At 42.8% G+C, this 19,253-nt stretch overlaps 1 protein-coding gene across 1 annotated transcript; it reads left to right on the top strand.

Moving 5' to 3' along the window:
• The first annotated feature begins 5,964 nt into the window (after positions 1–5,964).
• On the top strand, positions 5,965–18,806 carry SQSTM1 (sequestosome 1). The gene is made up of 8 exons (XM_060240340.1): positions 5,965–6,696; positions 10,822–10,917; positions 12,995–13,230; positions 13,350–13,509; positions 13,769–13,858; positions 14,484–14,722; positions 17,131–17,338; positions 18,504–18,806. The coding sequence occupies exons 1-8, from the start codon at positions 6,513–6,515 to the stop codon at positions 18,659–18,661; spliced, it is 1,371 nt and encodes a 456-aa protein (XP_060096323.1). The 5' UTR covers positions 5,965–6,512; the 3' UTR covers positions 18,662–18,806.
• The last annotated feature ends 447 nt before the right edge of the window (positions 18,807–19,253 follow it).

The following is a 19,253-nucleotide window of genomic DNA, read 5'->3' as shown; positions in this document are numbered from 1 at the left end:
ATGATCAAATCTTTCTTGAAGCATAGGGTTGTCAGGTCTGTGTTGGGAAATACCTAGAGACTTTGGGGGTGGATCCAGGAGAGGTCAGGGTTTGTGGAGGGGAGGGGGCTCAGGATGGTACAATACTAAAGAATCCGCCCTTCAAAGCAGCCATTTTCTCCAGGGGAGCTGATCTCCGCTGACTGGAGATCTGCTGTAAAAATGGGAGCTCTCCAGGCCCTACCTGGAGGCTGGCAACCCTACTTGAAGGGCATGAACTACATGACACATTGCCCTGTGTATTGTCCTCCTGCCCCAGTATCTACCACAAATCTTGTCAACTAGAAATGTACTGGGAGTTCTGTATTCAGAAAGACAGAAATGAATGCTTGGATCAGGACTATGCCATGCAAACAGAGAAACCTGAAAATGGTTTAAGGTAGCCACTATTGCCCCATGGGGAAACTCTTATGTAGTTAATATGTACTCATGCAGCCTATATATACATGTTTCCCCAGTGGAAAAAATAAGTGCTCCATGGGGCTATTTTAGGTTAGAAAAAATGGTGCAGAAGGGGAAACTTAAGTCCCCTCTCCCGATGGACCTGTTCTATATTAGACACCCCCCCTCCCCCATACACTGAGGCTGAATGGAAGGACACAGGTCCAATGTAGTTAGACCCAGGCCCATAGCTAGGATTTCTTTTTTAAATTTATAATGGGGTTCTGGCTAATCAAAGGTGATTTAATTAAAGTTATCTGCCCCTGCCAGGCTCGACTCCTTTCCCTCCCTCACTCTGAGGAGTGCCCCCCTCCACGAAGCTCTACCTTGAGGATGACCAGTATGCTGTGAGCCACTGATGGCCACCAACCAGCGCACGTGGCAAGGCAGCACACAGACGGTGTGACTGCTGAGGGGCCAGCTGGCAGGTGAGGCGGTGCACAGATGGCGTAACAGTTAAGGGGCTGGCCAGCAGGCAAGGTGGTGCACAGAGGCGTGGCTGTTGAGGGGCGAGCTAGCAAGGCAACACACAAAGGCACGGCTGGTGAGAGAAGGCAGGTGGGCTGGGATGTTAGTGCACAAGAGTGAGGAGGCGAAGGCAGCAGGCCAAGTCTTCCTGCATTTGCAGCTGGCTGGCCCGCTGCGAGCACACAAAGACTCACTGCAGCTGCCTCTTGCCCTCCTGTCCTGCTCTGCTGGGTCCAGTGCCCTTAGCTGGGGGTGGATCCTCACAGGCCTGCCATAGCTACGGGCCTAGTTAGGCCCCAATATCAAACAGAACACCCAACTTATCCCCACTTTCATGTTTTCTTTACCCCATGCAACTATCTAAACTAAACACACAGATTCAACAAATATATATTTTACAGGGACATGTAAAAAAGTATATTGCCGAGCTAAAGATACAAGCTTCTGTAGCAGTTCCCCCTCATATACATTTAACATTGTTTAATTTGTAGACATTAAGAAGTGATGCTGTTTCTCTCAATGCCATGAAAACCTTTATTGACTTTCTACAAATCAAGCTCTGTTAATGACACGGGATCAGGCCAGAATGGTTTCCCTGGTCAGTTTGGGAACTCCACTGTCTTGCTAAGTAAAGTTGAAAACAGACAAGGTATAGCTAATAGTGGTTAATAAAACAGCCTAGTTTGTTTACATGCATGCAGAACTATTAATGATGGATTTAATGTAGTAGTAAATATGTTGTATAATGATATAGAAGCTTACACAGCAGTGCTTAAAAGAACAGTTGGAACTGTTTTGGCTGGCATGTCTGGAAAGCAATACAGGTAGGACAAAACTTTTACATATTTTATTCCCTCCATTAAGAAGAAGCCCAGTTTAAACTGTGTGAGTGGTTTACTTATTTCCTCCAATAAACAGATGATGGTATTTGAATTACGCTTTCTCTGAGATCTCCTGCTGCTGCATAGATGCCCCCCATCGTGTATATACAAGCCCTGCTGGCAACCTATACAAGGTTACTGACAACTCTCTGGTAAAGCAGCGTATTAAGCACATTATGACCAAGGAAGAACCAACACTTCACAGATCTTAAGTAACAGTTATGTAGATCGGGGGTGGCCAAACTGTGGCTCAAGAGCCACATGTGGCTCATTCACATATATTGTGTGGCTCTTGAAGCCCCCACTGCCCCATCGGCTGGCTTGAAGAAGGCATCTCTCTAAATCACTTCTCCAAGCCAAGCCAGCTGGTGGCTTGAATAATGCACTTAAAGTTGCATTCTTTCCACCTCTTCCTCCCCTTCCTTCCCCATCTATTTTCCTTCCTTCTTTCAAACATCTGACGTTCATGTCTTGCGGTTCTCAGACATCTGACATTTATTCTATGTGGCTCTTATGTTAAGCAAGTTTGGCCACCCTTGATGTAGATCTTCCTATTTTCATCCCTTAAAGATCTCTTTGTGGGTACTGATCAATATTCCCTCTAAGCTGTGGAGTCTTGTGAGCAAAAATTCTACTTTGTGAGCTACTGGCATTAAAGTTGTGAGCTACTGCATAAATTATTGTGTTCTGGGGTCATCCTTCCTGAGCTAAGACAAAAATGTGTGAGCTGGAGGCTAAAAATCTGTGAGCTAGCTCACACTAACTCAGCTTAAAAGGAACACTGGTACTGATTATAGTTGCTTAACTGGGCTTGTAAGGCAGAATTAGGTGAGTTAAAAGGAAAGCGATCACAGGACCTAGGTGAGTCATAAATAGCTGAGCTAGTTGCCTTTTAGATAACTGGGGCTCTTAGCAGGGTTTCTGGAGTTTTAATTACTTTATTGCTGTTTTCTTCACTTCAAGAATCATCTGGAAGAACATGATTTCATACGAATGAAACCAAACATGAATGAGGTTGTGCAAAGAGTCTCCTCGTCAGGAAAACTGTTGTTATGACAATAAACCCCAGGAGGTGCTCAAATGCACCACAGTGCTGTGAAGAAGCAGGAAAGAAACCTTCCCAATAGTGTTGATCCTGGGGCAAATAACCCATGTGTAAACGGCCTTAGTTAAGATTTCTAAGCATTAGCTTTCAGTTGAAGGGCAGATGGGGTACAGTTTATTAAGAAAAAAGATATCAAGCACACTTCATCAAATCCCTGAGACAGAACCCTAGCAAGCACTGACTCTGATGATATTTTTCTGAATAACATCCAGGTTGATACCGCCCCGATGTTGCTACTATTTGATCTTAACAACAAAAAAATCTGGTGGCCTCCTGTGTTATTAATTAGTAAAAGAAATTACCATTATGCTTCACCTTCACAGCAGGAAAAGTCTGTTGCCTAGTTTACAGCTCCCTCCATTCTTACCAATGACACAAGTGTTAATCTAACTCTTTAAACAACAAAACAGGACACCTTCCCTTCACTACAATGCCTCATCCATATCCAGAACGTTTTCCAGAGTATTCTTTGTGGGCTCCTCTCTCCAGTACATACCTCCCCTTTTAAGGATCTTGTTAATTCATTTCCCTGCTTTTGTCTTTATAACACACAAGAGATGGACAAATCTCCCTTTAAAGTCTCTAAAAGGGGTGCACAGGTATTTCCTTGAAGCAAGACAGTCTTTCCTCAACAAGGCCTCCATCAACCACACAGCCAACAAAGCAAAATTTTAGTCCAGTTGCACCTTTAAGGCCAACAAATTTTTATTCTGGGTAAAGCTTATACCTTGAATAAAATGATGTTGGTCTTAAAGATGCCACTGGATTCAAACTTTGTCCTGCTGCTTCAGACCAACCCAGCTATCCACCTGAAACAGCCTACAGAGGAAATAGCTGTATATAAGAGTGGCATGAGATTTGTGGAAAGGAAGGGAAACTGTGGCTGTTCCTCACATCTTCTAATGCTAAGGTGGCCTTCCCCCACTTATGATAACTGAAGCAGTAAAACTGAGACACCCACTGAAGACCCCTACTGCTGTTCCGTCATCTTAATTCCCAGTAACAGAAGACAGGGGTACTTGAGATCTCTTTAAAGCCCTGAAGCCTGTGTAGTAGTTGCACAATGAATCATTAGACAATATGTGGCAATAAACTTGAACAGCTACTACTGCATCTGGAACCAGAAAATGTTCAGAAGCTTTCCTGTAAAATAACAGTGGTTTCAGAAAATATAAATGTTGTTGATTTGTAGATGTGTACATATGTTGCAGGAGAGGCTTAATGGTTCTTACAAACCCCATAACAATGGCAGATGCTTGTGTATGCGCAAAGAATGACTAAAGAACTCCCAGGTGAAGCAAGTCATATTTCCATAACACTAACAGCTGGAAACAGTAAGCACATCTGCATTAATTATTTCATTCGCAGCCTTTCCCTATTCTAGCTCTTGATTCTTTTGGTTGCTTTCATAATTCTGCCATTAAACATTTTGTGTAAGAAAGTTACATTCTAAATATCAATACTGTTGAAAACAGAAATGCTTAAATGTGGAAGAAAGGATTATGTAGTTTAAAAATATTGCTACAATGTAATATTTAGTAACAACTTAACACAATATTTGAGTCCAGTGGCACTTTTTAAGACCAACAAAGTTTAAATCTGGGTATAAGCATTTGTATGCATACACGCTTAATCACAGATACAAAAAAACAGAAATACAGTTGTTTCAGACAGAGTGGGCCATGTCGTGTGACTGGGAGAATGCTGTCTGATTGTATGTCTTTTATGGCTGGAATTGTGTCCCAATCCATAGCCTACTCTGGGAACCATTTCATATTGTTTCTACCATGAAATAAATCTGCAAAAGCTTTTACTCGTCTATGGCTATACCAAAGCAAGGTTGCCAACAGGTCTGCGGACAAATGCCCTGTCTTTTCATAAGAGATTTAATGTGAAAAAATGGGCAGCTGAAGCTGGGCTTTCCCTCTAGACTGTTGGCAACTCTATGCCAAAGTGAGAGTCTGATGGATCACCAACTGGCACACCACAGTCCACATCTGGCCCATCCAAAGGAAGGTTTTTATAGCTCTCATAAGGCTTGGTGTGATTCTAATACTCAGCTGTACTTGAAAGATGAAACAGTGTAAGAGATTCAGAAATCATATCCGTGTGACGAAAGAACACTTTTCACATATAAACCGTGAAGATCTAAAGCGGAGAGACACAAATTTTGCACAATTACTTGGCAATAAGCCCCAAATTAAATGAGATTTATAACTGAGGAAAGATGCACTATTGGTTTTATGAAGCATTTATAACTGGACTTAATTCTATGCATATTTACATGGGAATAGGCCCTACTGCACTCAGTATACTATATTTCTGAGTAAACACATTTAAGACGAGCTGCATGGCTGCAATCTGAACCATGCTTATCTGAAAAATACATTAAACTCAATTGGGTTTACTTTTGAGTAAATATGCTTAGGATTCAGCTCTCATCATGCAGTAGCACTCAAAAAAGGCATTATTAGGAAAAGGTCTGGAAATGATTTTATACATCTGTGGTAATGTAGCCACATCTAGAACACTGCTGCTGTTCTGAATGACCCCTGGCTGTAATGGTTGTTGGCATGCTAGACTAGTATCTGGCAGACCCCTCCCACCCTGCTGTCCCCGTTAAGGTAGCTTCTCTCACCTAGGGTTGCTGAGGATAAAATGGGGGAGGGGGAAACCAAGTATGCAAAAATTTCTCTTTACTTTTAAAACAGCCCTCCCTAAAATCACGAGCTTTAGCGCCAGTTCTGTTAACAGAATCCAGTTTAGCAAGAAAAGCAAATTTAAGTGGTTCCCGTCCCCCTCTTAAACGCTGTAGCCATAGTCTGGCTAGGTAGGTTCAGGGCCTACATGCATCTCCCAGCCTTTTCCAGCCACCGCGACAGACAGTGAGTCAGCAAGTCGGGATGACGGCTGGGCCTAGGAACCGCAGCTAGCGAATGGACATACCGAAGCTCCACCCAGCCAGCTAGGTCAATAAAACACGTGTAAACGCGTGATTTTTAAAAAGACTCCGCCTGCTTTGCGGACGAGCCGCCTGTTTCTCTAAACTAGTCCACCCCGGTTTTCCTCTGTTCCGGCGAAGCAGAAAATGCTGAGTAATGCTTACACGAGGGTTTTTAGGGACCCGTGTCAGGCCCCCCCTCCCCAAGCCAAAGCTGAAATGAGACACTGCCTTCGGTATCATGGAAGAGTGATTTCGTCTACTGTCACTGTAGCTTGTAGGGCCTCCCCCTTCCTTTCTGGCAGCTCTCCCTGAGTTCCCCTCGCCAGCGAAATAGGGGCTGCTTTAGAGGGGGAAAGAACCCAGCTCACTCTGACACATTACTGTTGTTGCTGTTATTCTTATCGCATCCCTTCCGCCTCCTCTCCCCACAGCGAGGGTGGGGGTTTTCCCAGCTCAAGGCCGTCCTCCTCGCGCCACCGCCTATAAGATGCACCCAGCAGGCGGTGCTTGCAGAAGTGAAGGGCAAGGCTAAGGCAAAGCAAAGCAAACATCGGCTTCGGGAGCTGTGTTGGTGTAGTCGGGTCCGGCCTCGTTCGCCAATTCTTGCTGCGCCACACCAGCCAGCATCTCCGCCATGGCTCCGCTGACGGTAAAGGCCTACCTACTGGGCAAGGAGGACGCCTCCCGGGAGATCCGCCGCTTCGCTGTCGAGCCGCCTGCCTTTTTTCAGCCCATACGGGACAAGGTGGCCGAGCTCTTCCAGGGGCTGCTCCGCAATGCTGCCGCTGCCACCGGCGCCTTCCAGATGTACTACAAAGGTGAGTGACTCGTGAGACAATGGGGTGGTCAGTTGCTAGCCTGGCACGAAGCTTTTCCCTCCCCTTTGCTCTATGTCAGGAAAAGCTGCTCGATTTCTGGGTGCCAAGCAGTGTAGCAGGACCCCCCTCCTACGGAATCGTATGCAAAGAACGGGATCGCTCTCTTTAAAGACCGCAAGCTCAGTGCAGTTACCGCTGGGTGGCAGGTAGCAGTTCAACAGGTGCAGGCCTTCTGACAGGGCCAAGCAGCGGGCAGTTTCATCAGTGGAGCTTCTGCCCATGACACAGTAGTTAATGGTTATGCGTGGATTTGTTCGGGTTTTTTTTTAAGTGGCAGAGGTGGCAGGACGTTCTGGTTTAAATGTCTTGGAATAGTTATACTCGCTTTCTCCCTCTCAAATTTAATATTTCGCAAAAATTGTTTACGTTCCTAAACAAGAGATCTCAAGACTATTTGGAAGCCATCCTCCCTGGTTTACAAATCTTGTTTGCTAGTTCTAGGAATGTTGAGATTAGCTGTTGAAGTTAGTATGAAAAAGCAATCTGCAGGTATTGAGGAAGTAATTCACAATCCATAGGGTTGAAAGGTGCAACAAAAATAATAACAGTAATAATGCTGTGCCCCAGTTACCTTTGGTTCAGATTTAGTCCCATTACATGTTACAATCCCCAGTTCACCATTAAGAAAGGGTGATGGGGAGGGGAGAGATTTCTTAACTATTGCAGTTTATATGTTATGTATAGTACAGTGATGTCAGGTTTTGCCACAGGTTTATGTGAATGGGACAGTGAAATTAAAGGATGATGAAATTGGTTGATCTTGAATATGTTTTTAAGGAGGAAATGGACACAAAATATCTTGTATGAGACTGACATGTATTGATGTTGTGCAGGGATCCCTGGTGTCTGTATTTTTGACAGAGAAGCATCATTTCCATATCTGGTATGGATGGTGGAATGTCATTATTCAAGAGCAGAATTTAGTGTTTTGGGGACAAAGTCAAACATTCCCTGAATAAAGACTAATGTATTGCCCATGGCTTAAATTCTCTTATCAGGAGTGACTGCTGTCTCAGTTGGGAGAACTAAGGAGTGGCTAACATGTATTCATGAATTGATCAGGTTACAGTTTATTACTGTGATACAGGCCTGTAGCTGCAGGGCCCTGCCCCCTGACTTCCTGTTAGGTGTCCCTGACCTTCCCCCTCCCCCACCATGGGTGTAAAGGCTGAGAGACTGAGGGCTCCCCCTCCTTCTCCCCATGATTTAAAATCCATGGGAGAGGTACCTAGGAGCAGCCGCTGCTCTCCCCAGAACTTTAAATGGTGTGGAGGGGCAGTGGCTGCCACTGGGTACCTCTCCCATGGAATTTAAATAACTGGGGAGGGAGGAGATAGCTCCCAGCTTTCACCTCTGCTAGCCCCCAGGTGGTTGCAATGGTGGGGAGGGGGCAGAAGGGAAGGTCACTGAGTCGGGTGCCCTGGGTCAGAGCCATGGTGGCCAAGGGAGGGGAGCTGTTAAGTGCCCCCTGACTTTTTAATATGCCCCCCAACTTTTAAGATCCTGGTTATGGGCCTGCTGTGATATGTGTCTGTTGCGGCTCCTCCCCCACATTGCTGGTGATGTGGAGGGTGTTGTGAGTCATTCAGGTTACAAGTTAACTTTTCACATCTCACATCTGTTGTCAAGTGTTGATCATTTCTGCAACAAGGTGGTATTACAAGCAAAGGGCAGATGGGAAACTTAACTTTATAGTGTGTGAAGGAAAATACTGCTTGCTGTAAGCATATTTATACACTTCTATGTGGACAATAATTGGCTATTCCATTAGCAGTGGATTTTAAGGAGTCGTGTGACTATTACAAGATTTACATGTTTTTCAGGTAATGTTACTTTAAAAAAATGGTTCATAATATATGAGCATGCTGAGTGCAGTGTGGAATACTTGAGTGGTACCCAGGGTTATGAGGCTGACATCTGAGTGTTATTTCACAAGAGGGAGTCTGGTAATAAGTCTATAGTTAGCTTTTCCAAATTAGAAACAAAAATGCCAATTGCTTGTATATCTGTCTACCACATAGTATGTGTGGCTTTCAGCTTTGTCTCAGGATCATAACAGACTTGCATAGGCTTATTTGTACCACTGATGTTGCCACCAGCTGCTTTTAAAGCACTCTTGAAATGGAGACCATTTCAATGTTGCTTGCCAACAAAGGGGGGAAATGAGTGCTTTTCAAGTTGGAGCAGTGGAATAATGAAAGCCTCTAGTCTTTTGGTATTTTCTGTAGCTGTGTTGTGTATAATCTTAATAGGGTTATATAATTGGCCTCTTAATGCTTTAGTGTGGCTTTACAAAAGCCTAGCACTCCCAACGTATTAATAGAAGAACATACAATTGATAGTTGAGAAGACATGCATACCTTTCAATAGTGGCTCACATTTCTTTCATCTGTGTATCAGCTAGCTAGTAGCTTGTCCTCACATTTTTGTACAGCTGACTGAACAAGACTGTTCTTTTAAAGAAGATACTGGATTTGGATTTATAGCCCACCCTATACTCTGAATCTCAGTCTCAGAACGGTCACAATCTCTTTTACCTTCCCTCCCCCCAACAGACACCCTGTGAGGTGGCTGGGGCTGAGAGAGCTCTTACAGCAGCTGCCCTTTCAAGGGCAACTCCTACAGAGCTATTGCTGACCCAAGGCCATTCCAGTAGGTGCAAGTGGGGAATCAAACCTGGTTCTCCCAGATAAGAGTCCACGCACTTGACCACTACACCAAACTAGATAGATCCTAATAGGCAGCCATGTTGGTCTGAAGTAGTAGAACAAAATAGGAGTCAATTTCACCTTTAAGACCAACTTGGTTTTATCCAGAACGTAAGCTTTCGTCTGCATGCACACATCTTCAGACGAGGAATGAGGGTACAGTAAGCAGAGCCACATATAGCTGGTGGGGTTTGGAATGCCAAGTGGTACAAAGTTAAAAACCAATAGCAGAACAGTAAAATTAACAAATTCAGAAAACCTTTGATCGGGGTTGCATTAGCATGGGAAACCATAAAACAGTAACATGTCAAAATGTGGGAATGCCTGTTAATTAATCTATTGCTAATAAACCTGGGTCAAAAAGAAGGCATTTCTTTTCCAGAAGTTTTTCCTATCCAAATAATTTACCTTTTAATATGTAACATAAATATATACATCATTCTAGTTTGCCATTAGGAAAAATACATTAAAATATAGTAGAAGATGGGTTTAATATATGTAATGAGATAAACAGCCAATATCCCTAGTTTGAGTATGTCAATACAAAAGCATTTTTCTGATACACTATCCTAAAAGAGAAATACATTGGAATACTGTGGATATATCGCCCTACTTGGTCAAAGTGGGTTTAGCATCTGTAATGAGATAAAAAACCAGTATCCCTGTTCAGTCCTGGGGAGGTGTTCGTTCCAAGTTTCATAATAATTTGTAATTCAGCAATTTCTCTCTCCATTCTGTTGTTGAAGTTCCTTTGCAGTAAAACAGCTACTTTGAGGTCACCCATTGAATGCTTTGGAAGGTTAAAGTGTTTCCCCACAGGTTTCTCAGTGCTGTAATTCCTGATGTCAGATTTGTGTCCATTTATCCTTTGGCGGAGGGTTTGTCCTGTTTGCCCTATGTAGAGAACTGAAGGGCATTGTTGGCATTTAATGGCATATGATGTTGGAAGATGAGCAAGTGAATGAGCCTGAGACAGTGCAGTTAATGCTGTTACGTCCAGTGATTGTGTTGTCTGGGGGTGTGTGGCAGTTGGCACTTGGGTTTATTGCAAGCCCTGGTACCAGTGTCTAGGCTCAGATGAGATGTTGTATTGTTGTGGGTGAGTTGTTTGTAATGTTGTTTTGTTGGTATGATGTGGCAAGTGTCCTGTTTATTGTTGGGATGTAGGGATGGTGAATGTTCTCCAGTGGAGTGTGTGATAAGTTGTGAAGATGTGGTATGTCTTCCAACATTATATATGCCATTAAATGCCAACAATGCCCTTCAGTTCTCTACATGGTCTTTGTAATGACTTCTCAGTTTGTAAATTTAAAATTGTATCTCTGTCCTGTACAAATAATAATCTTTATTCTTTCAGATGAAGATGGAGATATGATTGCTTTTTCCAGTGATGAAGAATTGCAGCTGGCAATGCCCTATGTAAAAGATGGAATTTTTCGAATCTATGTTAAAGGTAACCTTGCTTCTTTTGATCCAGTTTAGTACCGAGTATTGCCTCTTTTTAATCTTGGTAGCTGTTACATTATAATGCCTTCTAGAGGCTCAGGAATGGTTAAGAAAGAGTCTAAGAAGGAAATCTGTATTATGCAGTTGAATATCATTTTATAACAATGGCCACTTCTGAGAATGATCACATGAGGAAAAGGTGAGAAAGTTGAAAATCTTAAGAACTCCCAAGGGCTGACTCCCAGTGCTTCATAAGAACATAAGGGAAGCCATGTTGGATCAGGCCAATGGCCCATCCAGTCCAACACTGTGTCACACAGTGGCCATAAAAACCAGACGCCATCAGGAGGTCTATCAGTGGGGCCAGGACACTAGAAGCCCTCCCACTGTCCCCCCCCAAGCAAGCATCAAGAATACAGAGCATCACTGCCCCATACAGAGAGTTCCATCTATACCCTGTGGCTAATAGCCACTGATGGACCTCTGCTCCATTTCATTGAATGCCCACGAGTTCTTGTATTGTGAGAAAGGGAATAAAGGACTTCTTTCTCTACTTTCTCCATCCCATGCATAATCTTGTAAACCTCTATCATGTCACCCCTCAGTTGACCTTTCTCCATGCTAGAGTCCCAGTCCCAAGAAAGGGTGGCGTGGGCTTCTCCAGGGGTTCATGAGGGATGCTGGGGGTGTGGCAAAGCCCCTGGTGGCTGGCCGGCTGCCTGCTTTCCTAATCCAGGGATTGTTATGCAGCTGCACCTACTACTCAATGGACAAGGTAGGTGGGGAGGAAGAGGGGGGAACCCTCAGAAAGGTTCAGGAGCTGCGTCCCTGCGAGCTCCTGCTGAATCTGAGGTCTGGCTGCAGACAGGATGAAGGGGAGGTGGAGGTGGGGAAGCCCCCACCCCACCAGGAAAGGGCGAATGTGTGTGTGGGTGGGTGGGGGGAAGCACCAGTCATTTCCGACTCTGGTGTGACGTTGCTTTCACGTTTTCACGGCAGACTTTTTTTTTTAGAGGCAAAAAGCCAGCCTTGTGCTGGTTTCCAGTTAGTTGTCCAAAGTGGTTTCTGCCAATGCAACTCCCAAGTTCCCATGAGACACTAAACATCAGCACTTGGGAGTTCATAAACTTATATGCTTTCCCTCAAGTGATTGATTTCACAATACCTATTTTATGTGATGGTAGCCTGTTGCAAGCTGTTTCAGAACTGAGGAATACAGGGCTTTTTCCTTCTTCTAGAGTAGCTTGAGCAGTTCAAGTGTAGTTTAGAGTATAGTGCAGCAACCTGGAGTGATAGAATTTAGGAATAGGTTGAATTCCTCATCTCGTTACAGCTATACCAAGGAGATCAATCAAATCACACAAAATTTTCTGGTGACTCAACAAACCTCATATAAGCAGGACTAACAGCAATACCCCCCTCCCCAAAGGTTAAACTTGGTCGGTAAGATGGCTGACAATTCAGTCCAGTGCAAAGTTACTCAAGTCAAAGCCTGTTGAAAGCACTGGACATAGACTGCAGTAATGGCATAGGATTGGACTGTCAGTTATGCAGTTATTTAGGCTTTTCTGCATATGAATACACTGAATGTAATTTAGCTCTCTGTGGAGGCCTTGGCTATAACAGGTTTTCAGATTTTACTCAAATATGCAAATCTAATTTTATGCTTTCCAGTTATTTTTGGGCCAACTGAGGGTTTATAATGTGATCTTGAGAAGTCGATACCTTACAGATGTCTTGGCACTTAATTGTAAATGTGAACTGAGAATTAGATCTACAACTTCATGACATTTTAATTCTAACTGCCTTAGAAATGAGATTGAGTGTCCTCTGGAGCAAAGTTAACATCTTCTAAGCCCATTGGTGTCTTAAAAGGGTGTAATGCAGCTTGGAATGAGGCTGAGATACTCCAGTCCTTGACTGTCAGTATAGTGTATAGTGGTTAGATTTCCTAGTGTTGTCCCTCTGTTTTGTTCTTGTGTGCTCTTCTTGTCTTGCAACTCTGAGAAATGTTTTAATGTTGGATTTTAACTGGTTTATCTTGGTAACAACATGGGGGCAACTTGTTCATTTGCATCCTTCAGAGAAAAAGGAATTGAAACGTGAGCACTTGCACCGCCAGTCCTGCAGCCAGGAGCGCACTCCAAATGTGATGCACCCCAATGTGGTCTGTGATGGCTGTGATGGTCCAGTCGTGGGTGCCAGATTTAAATGCACTGTTTGTCCAGACTATGACCTGTGCAGCACCTGTGAGGGAAAAGGCATCCACAAGGAACACAACATGATCATGTTTCAAAGTCCGTTGCTCAATCCACTGGAGGTGAGTCACATGGGGAAAAGGCCGTTATAGAGAAAGGTGGTTAAAGACCATTTTGCCTAAGATATGGTGCAACTGGGTTTAAACCAACATCCAACTAACATGCTGTATTTACCCTTTAGTGGTTTCCTAGAGGTCGGTGGCTTCGTAAGATGCGACATGGTGTTCCATTTCCATGGATGCAGGGCTGGGGGCACTCTTGCCCTTCTGGTCGTTGTCAGAACTCTGGTCAGGAGCAAGCCAATACCAGTAATACTGTCCCAAATGTTACTCCCGAGCAAGGTAATTTTTACATATTGATACCTGATTCTGACTGATACACCTTTGTGAAATATGTTTTTGGTACCTGCCCCCCTCTCCAAGTCCTCAACTGGTGAACTCAAATGAATTGTTTTAGATAAGTGTGCTGAAGTTTTTCTATGCACCAAACAACCGTTAAAAGTGGAAATGAACTGGATAGCTAGAGCTAATGGATACATGAATAGAACTTTACTGAATATATCTCCTCTCATGTTGTGTTCATGATTGATACTTTTTAAAGGAGAGGCTTCGAGCAGTCAGTCTCAGGATCCCAATGTCACCTTCTTGAAGAATGTTGGAGAAAGCGTTGCAGCATTTCTGAGTCCACTCGGTAAGTGTTTCCTTTCACTTAGTAAAGCATTTATCCTCTTTTCTGTTGCTGAAGGGATAAGTGCTACGTCCATAAATGTCACACTAATTTTGTTGGATCCCTCCCAAGAAAAATGGTTCCTGTTACTTATTGTCTTATCTATTCGTCCCAAATTTAATTTGGAAGCCTGGAGCTAATGTAGGTGCCTTTTGTCTTTGTATCCAGTTTAATCTGTTTCTTTGAAAGTACCACAAATCAGGGATAGTATTACACAGGGCAAAGTGGCTGTCACTTGTGAGATTTTCTTGATGTTCTGTTAGCTCTTGGCAGGAACTTTGCATTAAATTACTATATTATGAACAAAGGTACTTCAAGTTGTCACAGCAGCATAGACTATAATCACTTTAAGGACTGGGTACATGCCAGAGCCTACAGGATAGCTGTTTTGTTTCCCATCTTCAATGCAAACAAAGTCCCTTCACGTTTCCCCCAAATGATAGCACTGCGGGAAAACGTAGCTTGACTCCTGGCTTTTTGGCTGGTGTATGGAACATCTGCTGTGCATGAGCACTGCAAGAGGCAGAAATGTGAATCATCTTCAGAATCTTAATCTTGTTTGATTCTACCTGTCATATTGCTTCTCTAGGTATTGATGTCGATATTGATGTGGAACATGGGGGACAAAGAAGCAAAGTGGCACCTGCGCCTAGTGCTGAGAAGAGCAGTCCCATGCCTAGAAGCAGTTCAGGGGACCAGTCAAAATCTAACACAAGTAGTAGGAGCAAACCAGCTTCAGAGGCAGGGGATGCTGTTGCTGACCAGCTTCAGGAGATGATAGTAGATTCTCCCCCTATGCAGATGGAACAGGATAGTCTCTTGTCACAGGTAAGAGAATGAAGACTTCGCAGTTTCTGAAATAAGCACTAACCTGTTGTAAACATGATGAACTCATTCTGGAACCGATAAATTTGTCATGACAGTTTCTTTCCATTACTGGGATTCTTAACCATATTTTAATCCTGTTTAAGAATTCTACTTTATGGGAGAAACAAGCCTCAGTTAAGGCACTCTCACCTGAATTTCACAGTGAAGTAAGTGAAAACAGAAATCTTTGATCGCAGAATGTTGCATGTGGGGAAGGAAAGATGCATGAGCCCAGTCCGTATCTTGTGATGAACCCAAATTTGTGATGTCTGAACTGAGCCTAAGACTAGTACTGAAGCTTGCCACTGTTAGAACTGTAACAAGCAAGTTCTTATTTTAAAAACCTAAAATTTTGGCAGGGGGGGGACTTCCGGGAGAGGAAAATGCCATGCTGAGCTGCCTCTCATAACGGGAGCAGGCTGGAGCTTCTGTTCGGGGTAGTGGAAGGCAATATAATGCCTACTGCCTACTTTTCTCAGTCAGAGATTAGTCCAAGATAGATGCACAAAAGCTTAGATGAGATTTACCTTGGCTAAAGGGGGGTCCCGGAGGGGACTTCTTTGAGGGGTCTCAGGAGAAAAACTGCATATCTATCATCTGCAGAAGCTCTGAGTCATTTGGCATAAGCTTGACAGGATCCTAACCTTCTTGGACATTGCTAAACATCTAAAGCTTTGAAAGACCAGTGGAAACGTGGATAATTGGAAGAAAAAGTACAGATGATTATTTTTTCATTCTGGAGGTATTTCTAGCTTAAAGGGACAAAACTAAGAGGTAGGAAGAGAAAATATAAAGTGCCTGGAAGAAGGGAAGGAGGAGGTGAAATTTGGACTTTATAAAGGACAGTGTTAAAAACGGCTAGAAAGTGGGAAAGTATTGTTTTGTCTACTTGCGGTTTTGGAAGGAAAAGCAACATCGTCATACTGGAACAGACCTGCAGCACATTTGAGCAAGACAGGAAGTACGTCAAGTATCGTGAGATCTCCTTACCAGTGTGAATGAGACTTTGTGATAATAAAGACAGGAAATAGTAGAAAGAAAACCTACTCTAGGAATATATACCAGTGAGAAACATCAGCGGTCATTGCTGGGAGGTCAAATTAAAAACAATGTTTTAAAAAGAATTTGGGACAATAAAAATTGGTGGAATCAACTGAAAAGAGGGTAAGAAGATAAATACTATTGGTCATATTATTGGTGCAGTCCTCGGAATTTTTTAAAAGGGAAAAAATTGTGACCGCCATTTTGGAAAATTTAAAAACTTTAAAAATAAATATCTGGACTTTGGGAGCTCCGAGGACGGCGAAATTGGGCTTGCTATAAAGGGCAAGTCCTACCCTTTTGAACCTGATAGTCAAATTGAAAATTGGTGGTCTAAAATTTTGTTGTTTTTTGAAGGGTTTAAAAGTTTTAAAAATTAATATTTTGGTCTAGGAAGCTCTGAGGACGGCGAAATTAGGCTTAGTATAGAAAGCAAGTCCCAATCTTGAAACCTGATAGTTAAATTTGAAATCTGTGAGATTAAAATTGTTGGTGTTTTTAAATGCCTGAACTCAAGCAGACTTGAACAAGGGCTCTTTCATTGGAGAAAATGCAGGAACAATTGGACGCGATGGAAGCTAGACTGATGAGAGGGATGAGGAAGATGATAGATGAATGGAAAGAAGAAATTATTGCAGAGATTAGAAAAGAAATGGAAGATCTCAGAAAGGAAACAGGAGAAACAGCTAAAAAAGTGCAGGAAGTGGAAGACAAAATGAAGGTATATGATTCCACCTTGTTGACAATTCAAGAAAAAGTGACAATCCATGACTGCAAATTAATGGAAACTCAGATACGTCTGAGAGGAGTACCTGAAGTAGAAGATGGTGACTTAAAAGGTTACATAATAAAAATAATTGCAGAATTTTTAGACGATGACCCTGAGGAGACTAAAAATATGTATGACTATATGTATAGAGTGAATTCACTTTTTGCCAAGAAAAATCTACCAAGAGATGTTGTAAGATATGACAAATGATATATGACATAAGATATATGACAAAATAATCTACCAAGAGATGTTGTTATAAGATATATGATATTTGGCATTAGTAATAGTAGAATGATTTTTTTTTACTAAGTCTTCCACACATGTAAACTGTTTACATTTTTTAAAAACTCTTGAATGGTAGTATTTAATCCTATTTGAGCATCTGAATGTCACATCTAAAACATGTTGTGCTTGCTGGAGGATAGTGTGCAGATTTTATACTCTCATCTGGAGGCTGAAAACAGATTTTTAGTGCTGCTGCCAAAATTGTGTATGATTCAGCATTGGTGGCTCCATTACTCAGTAACAGATTTGCACAATGTGTTTGTGATCCCAGGAACCAGCTGAATCCAGTAGTAGTTCAGCAGGGGACGAAGACTGGACCCACTTATCTTCAAAGGAAGTAGACCCTTCTACTGGTGAACTGCAGTCCTTACAAATGGCAGAAACAGACAGCCCAGGCTGCCTGGATCCAACTCAAGCTCCTGCTAACACAGGACCGACAGGCTTGAGAGAGGCTGCACTCTACCCTCATCTTCCACCAGGTAACCAGAGTTTAGAAGACCACATACAGTTAGTTCTATACCATCAAAGAAATTTCTGGTTTGAAAAAAGCAAAACATGATAGGTTATGCAAAGGGATTGACCAGTAATGTACCTTAAAATAAATTGCCTCTTTTTGGTATGTTCTGAGCATTCTTGTTTGCTGTTAAATGCAAATCTTGCAGTTGATGGAATTCAAATAAAACTGATAAACACCACAATTTGCCTATGGAAATAACCTTCAGGGGCTGTTGTCTGTTATCAGTATTGTTTTAGTCTATTTATGCTGCTTTTCCTTCCAAAATATTGACTTGGAGCAAGGGTGACCAACTCTTTTATCATAAGAGCAACATGGAGACAACATCAGATGTTTGGGGGCTGCAAGACATGAACAATATCTTTACTAAAACTCTTACTACTTTCTTTGCACAGAAAGATAAAATACATATGTATGCAGTTTACAGCATGACCTTGCTAGGAGACATTTTAAAAACAAAAGCAGGGAATAACAATCCCCATAAGACGAGCATAGGGAAAGATTAGTTACAGAATTATTTTTTTGGCCCCAGTGGGAGCAGGAAACAAAACATGTACCATAGAAACCACTGACTATTGTTTGCATCATTATGCATCTCTTTGCCTTGACACCAAGATTAGTATATGCAGCTCCTACAAGAGCTATGAAACTAAGGGGGAACGCTGTGCTGCCCTCTTTAATTCCATCCATCCTCCCATTGGCTCCCCTGGCTCTTGCACTCTTTCCCTGCTCCAGGTCTCTGGGTAACCTCTGTGGTGGTGAAGAGCTTGCAAGCCTCCCTATTTTTCCTCTTCCCCACTTCCCACATGGTGGCAATACCCACCTATCTTTGGGTCACTGCTCTGAGGCTGAGTGAGGTCCCAATGGTAAGCATGCTTACTTGAGAGTAAGCCTGCATTAAGTTTCTCCTTGACCCCCAGGAGCTACACAAAATGAGTGAAAGAGCTGCATGTGGCTCCCAAGCCACAATTTGGCCACCCTGACTTTGGAGTTTTGCATAGTGGGCCAGTGCTAGATAATAAACTATAAAATGCCACTGATGGCAGTGATCATTGTATCTCCAGTGGTACTAAGTAACTCCTACTGAACCCAAGTAATTCCTGCTGGGATACCTCTCGTTATCTTCACAGATGCAGATCCACGCCTGATTGAATCATTGTCACAGATGCTGTCCATGGGATTCAGTGATGAAGGAGGATGGCTCACTCATCTGCTGCGTTCCAAGAGCTATGACATTGGGGCAGCGCTGGATACTATCCAGTACTCCAAGCATCCACCAGCTCCCTAATACTGCCTATGCAACTCCTAATACTGGAAGCAGATTGAAAAAAAGCTCCACAGAGTAGCCTACTTTTTATATCTTGCCTGCTGCAATGATCAGATTCTTCTTTCTTTGTTCATACTCCAAAAATAAATGTTCATGCTTTCCTGTTTCAGCCTTGTCATCTGTGATACTTCATGTAGCAGAGTTACAATATATTCTCTCTAGCTGTTGGGCATTTTAATAGATAATTAGGGTATGTGTCCTTAAGCGCAGATCATTTGTACTGAACATGAATCACATACCCCTTGTAGAATGTTTGGTCAACCTGAAGGAAAGTGTATGGTACATTTACCCACTGTGCTGCTATTGTCTCTATATATCATCAATACATCTAATTTTGATCACGGCCAAATCTGTAGACTCTTAACACTGGAGACTGGAGCAATGAAACAGACAAGGCAGCTGTACAAAACAAAAAAATCCCAGGTTGCAAAAATCTGAAATCTAAGAAGAAATATATTAGGTGGGTTAACCATGTAAGTAATAGAAATAGCACCTGTGCCTTTAAGAAAGGAGATCCCAATGACCATTGTGGAGGTTACCAGGCAACCAAAAC

Source organism: Heteronotia binoei, chromosome 5 (assembly GCF_032191835.1).
Source record: "Heteronotia binoei isolate CCM8104 ecotype False Entrance Well chromosome 5, APGP_CSIRO_Hbin_v1, whole genome shotgun sequence".
Taxonomy (NCBI): Eukaryota; Metazoa; Chordata; class Lepidosauria; order Squamata; family Gekkonidae; genus Heteronotia; species Heteronotia binoei.
Note: the sequence above shows the minus strand (reverse complement) of the source record. Positions and strands in the feature narration are given on the sequence as shown.

Coding starts and splice junctions, on each gene's coding strand:
- SQSTM1 (XM_060240340.1), top strand. CDS start 6,513: ATGGCTCCGCTGACGGTAAAGGCCTACCTACTGGGCAAGGAGGACGCC. Junction 13,231..13,349: donor CGTTGCTCAATCCACTGGAG/GTGAGTCACATG, acceptor TTTACCCTTTAG/TGGTTTCCTAGAGGTCGGTG. Junction 13,510..13,768: donor AAATGTTACTCCCGAGCAAG/GTAATTTTTACA, acceptor TACTTTTTAAAG/GAGAGGCTTCGAGCAGTCAG.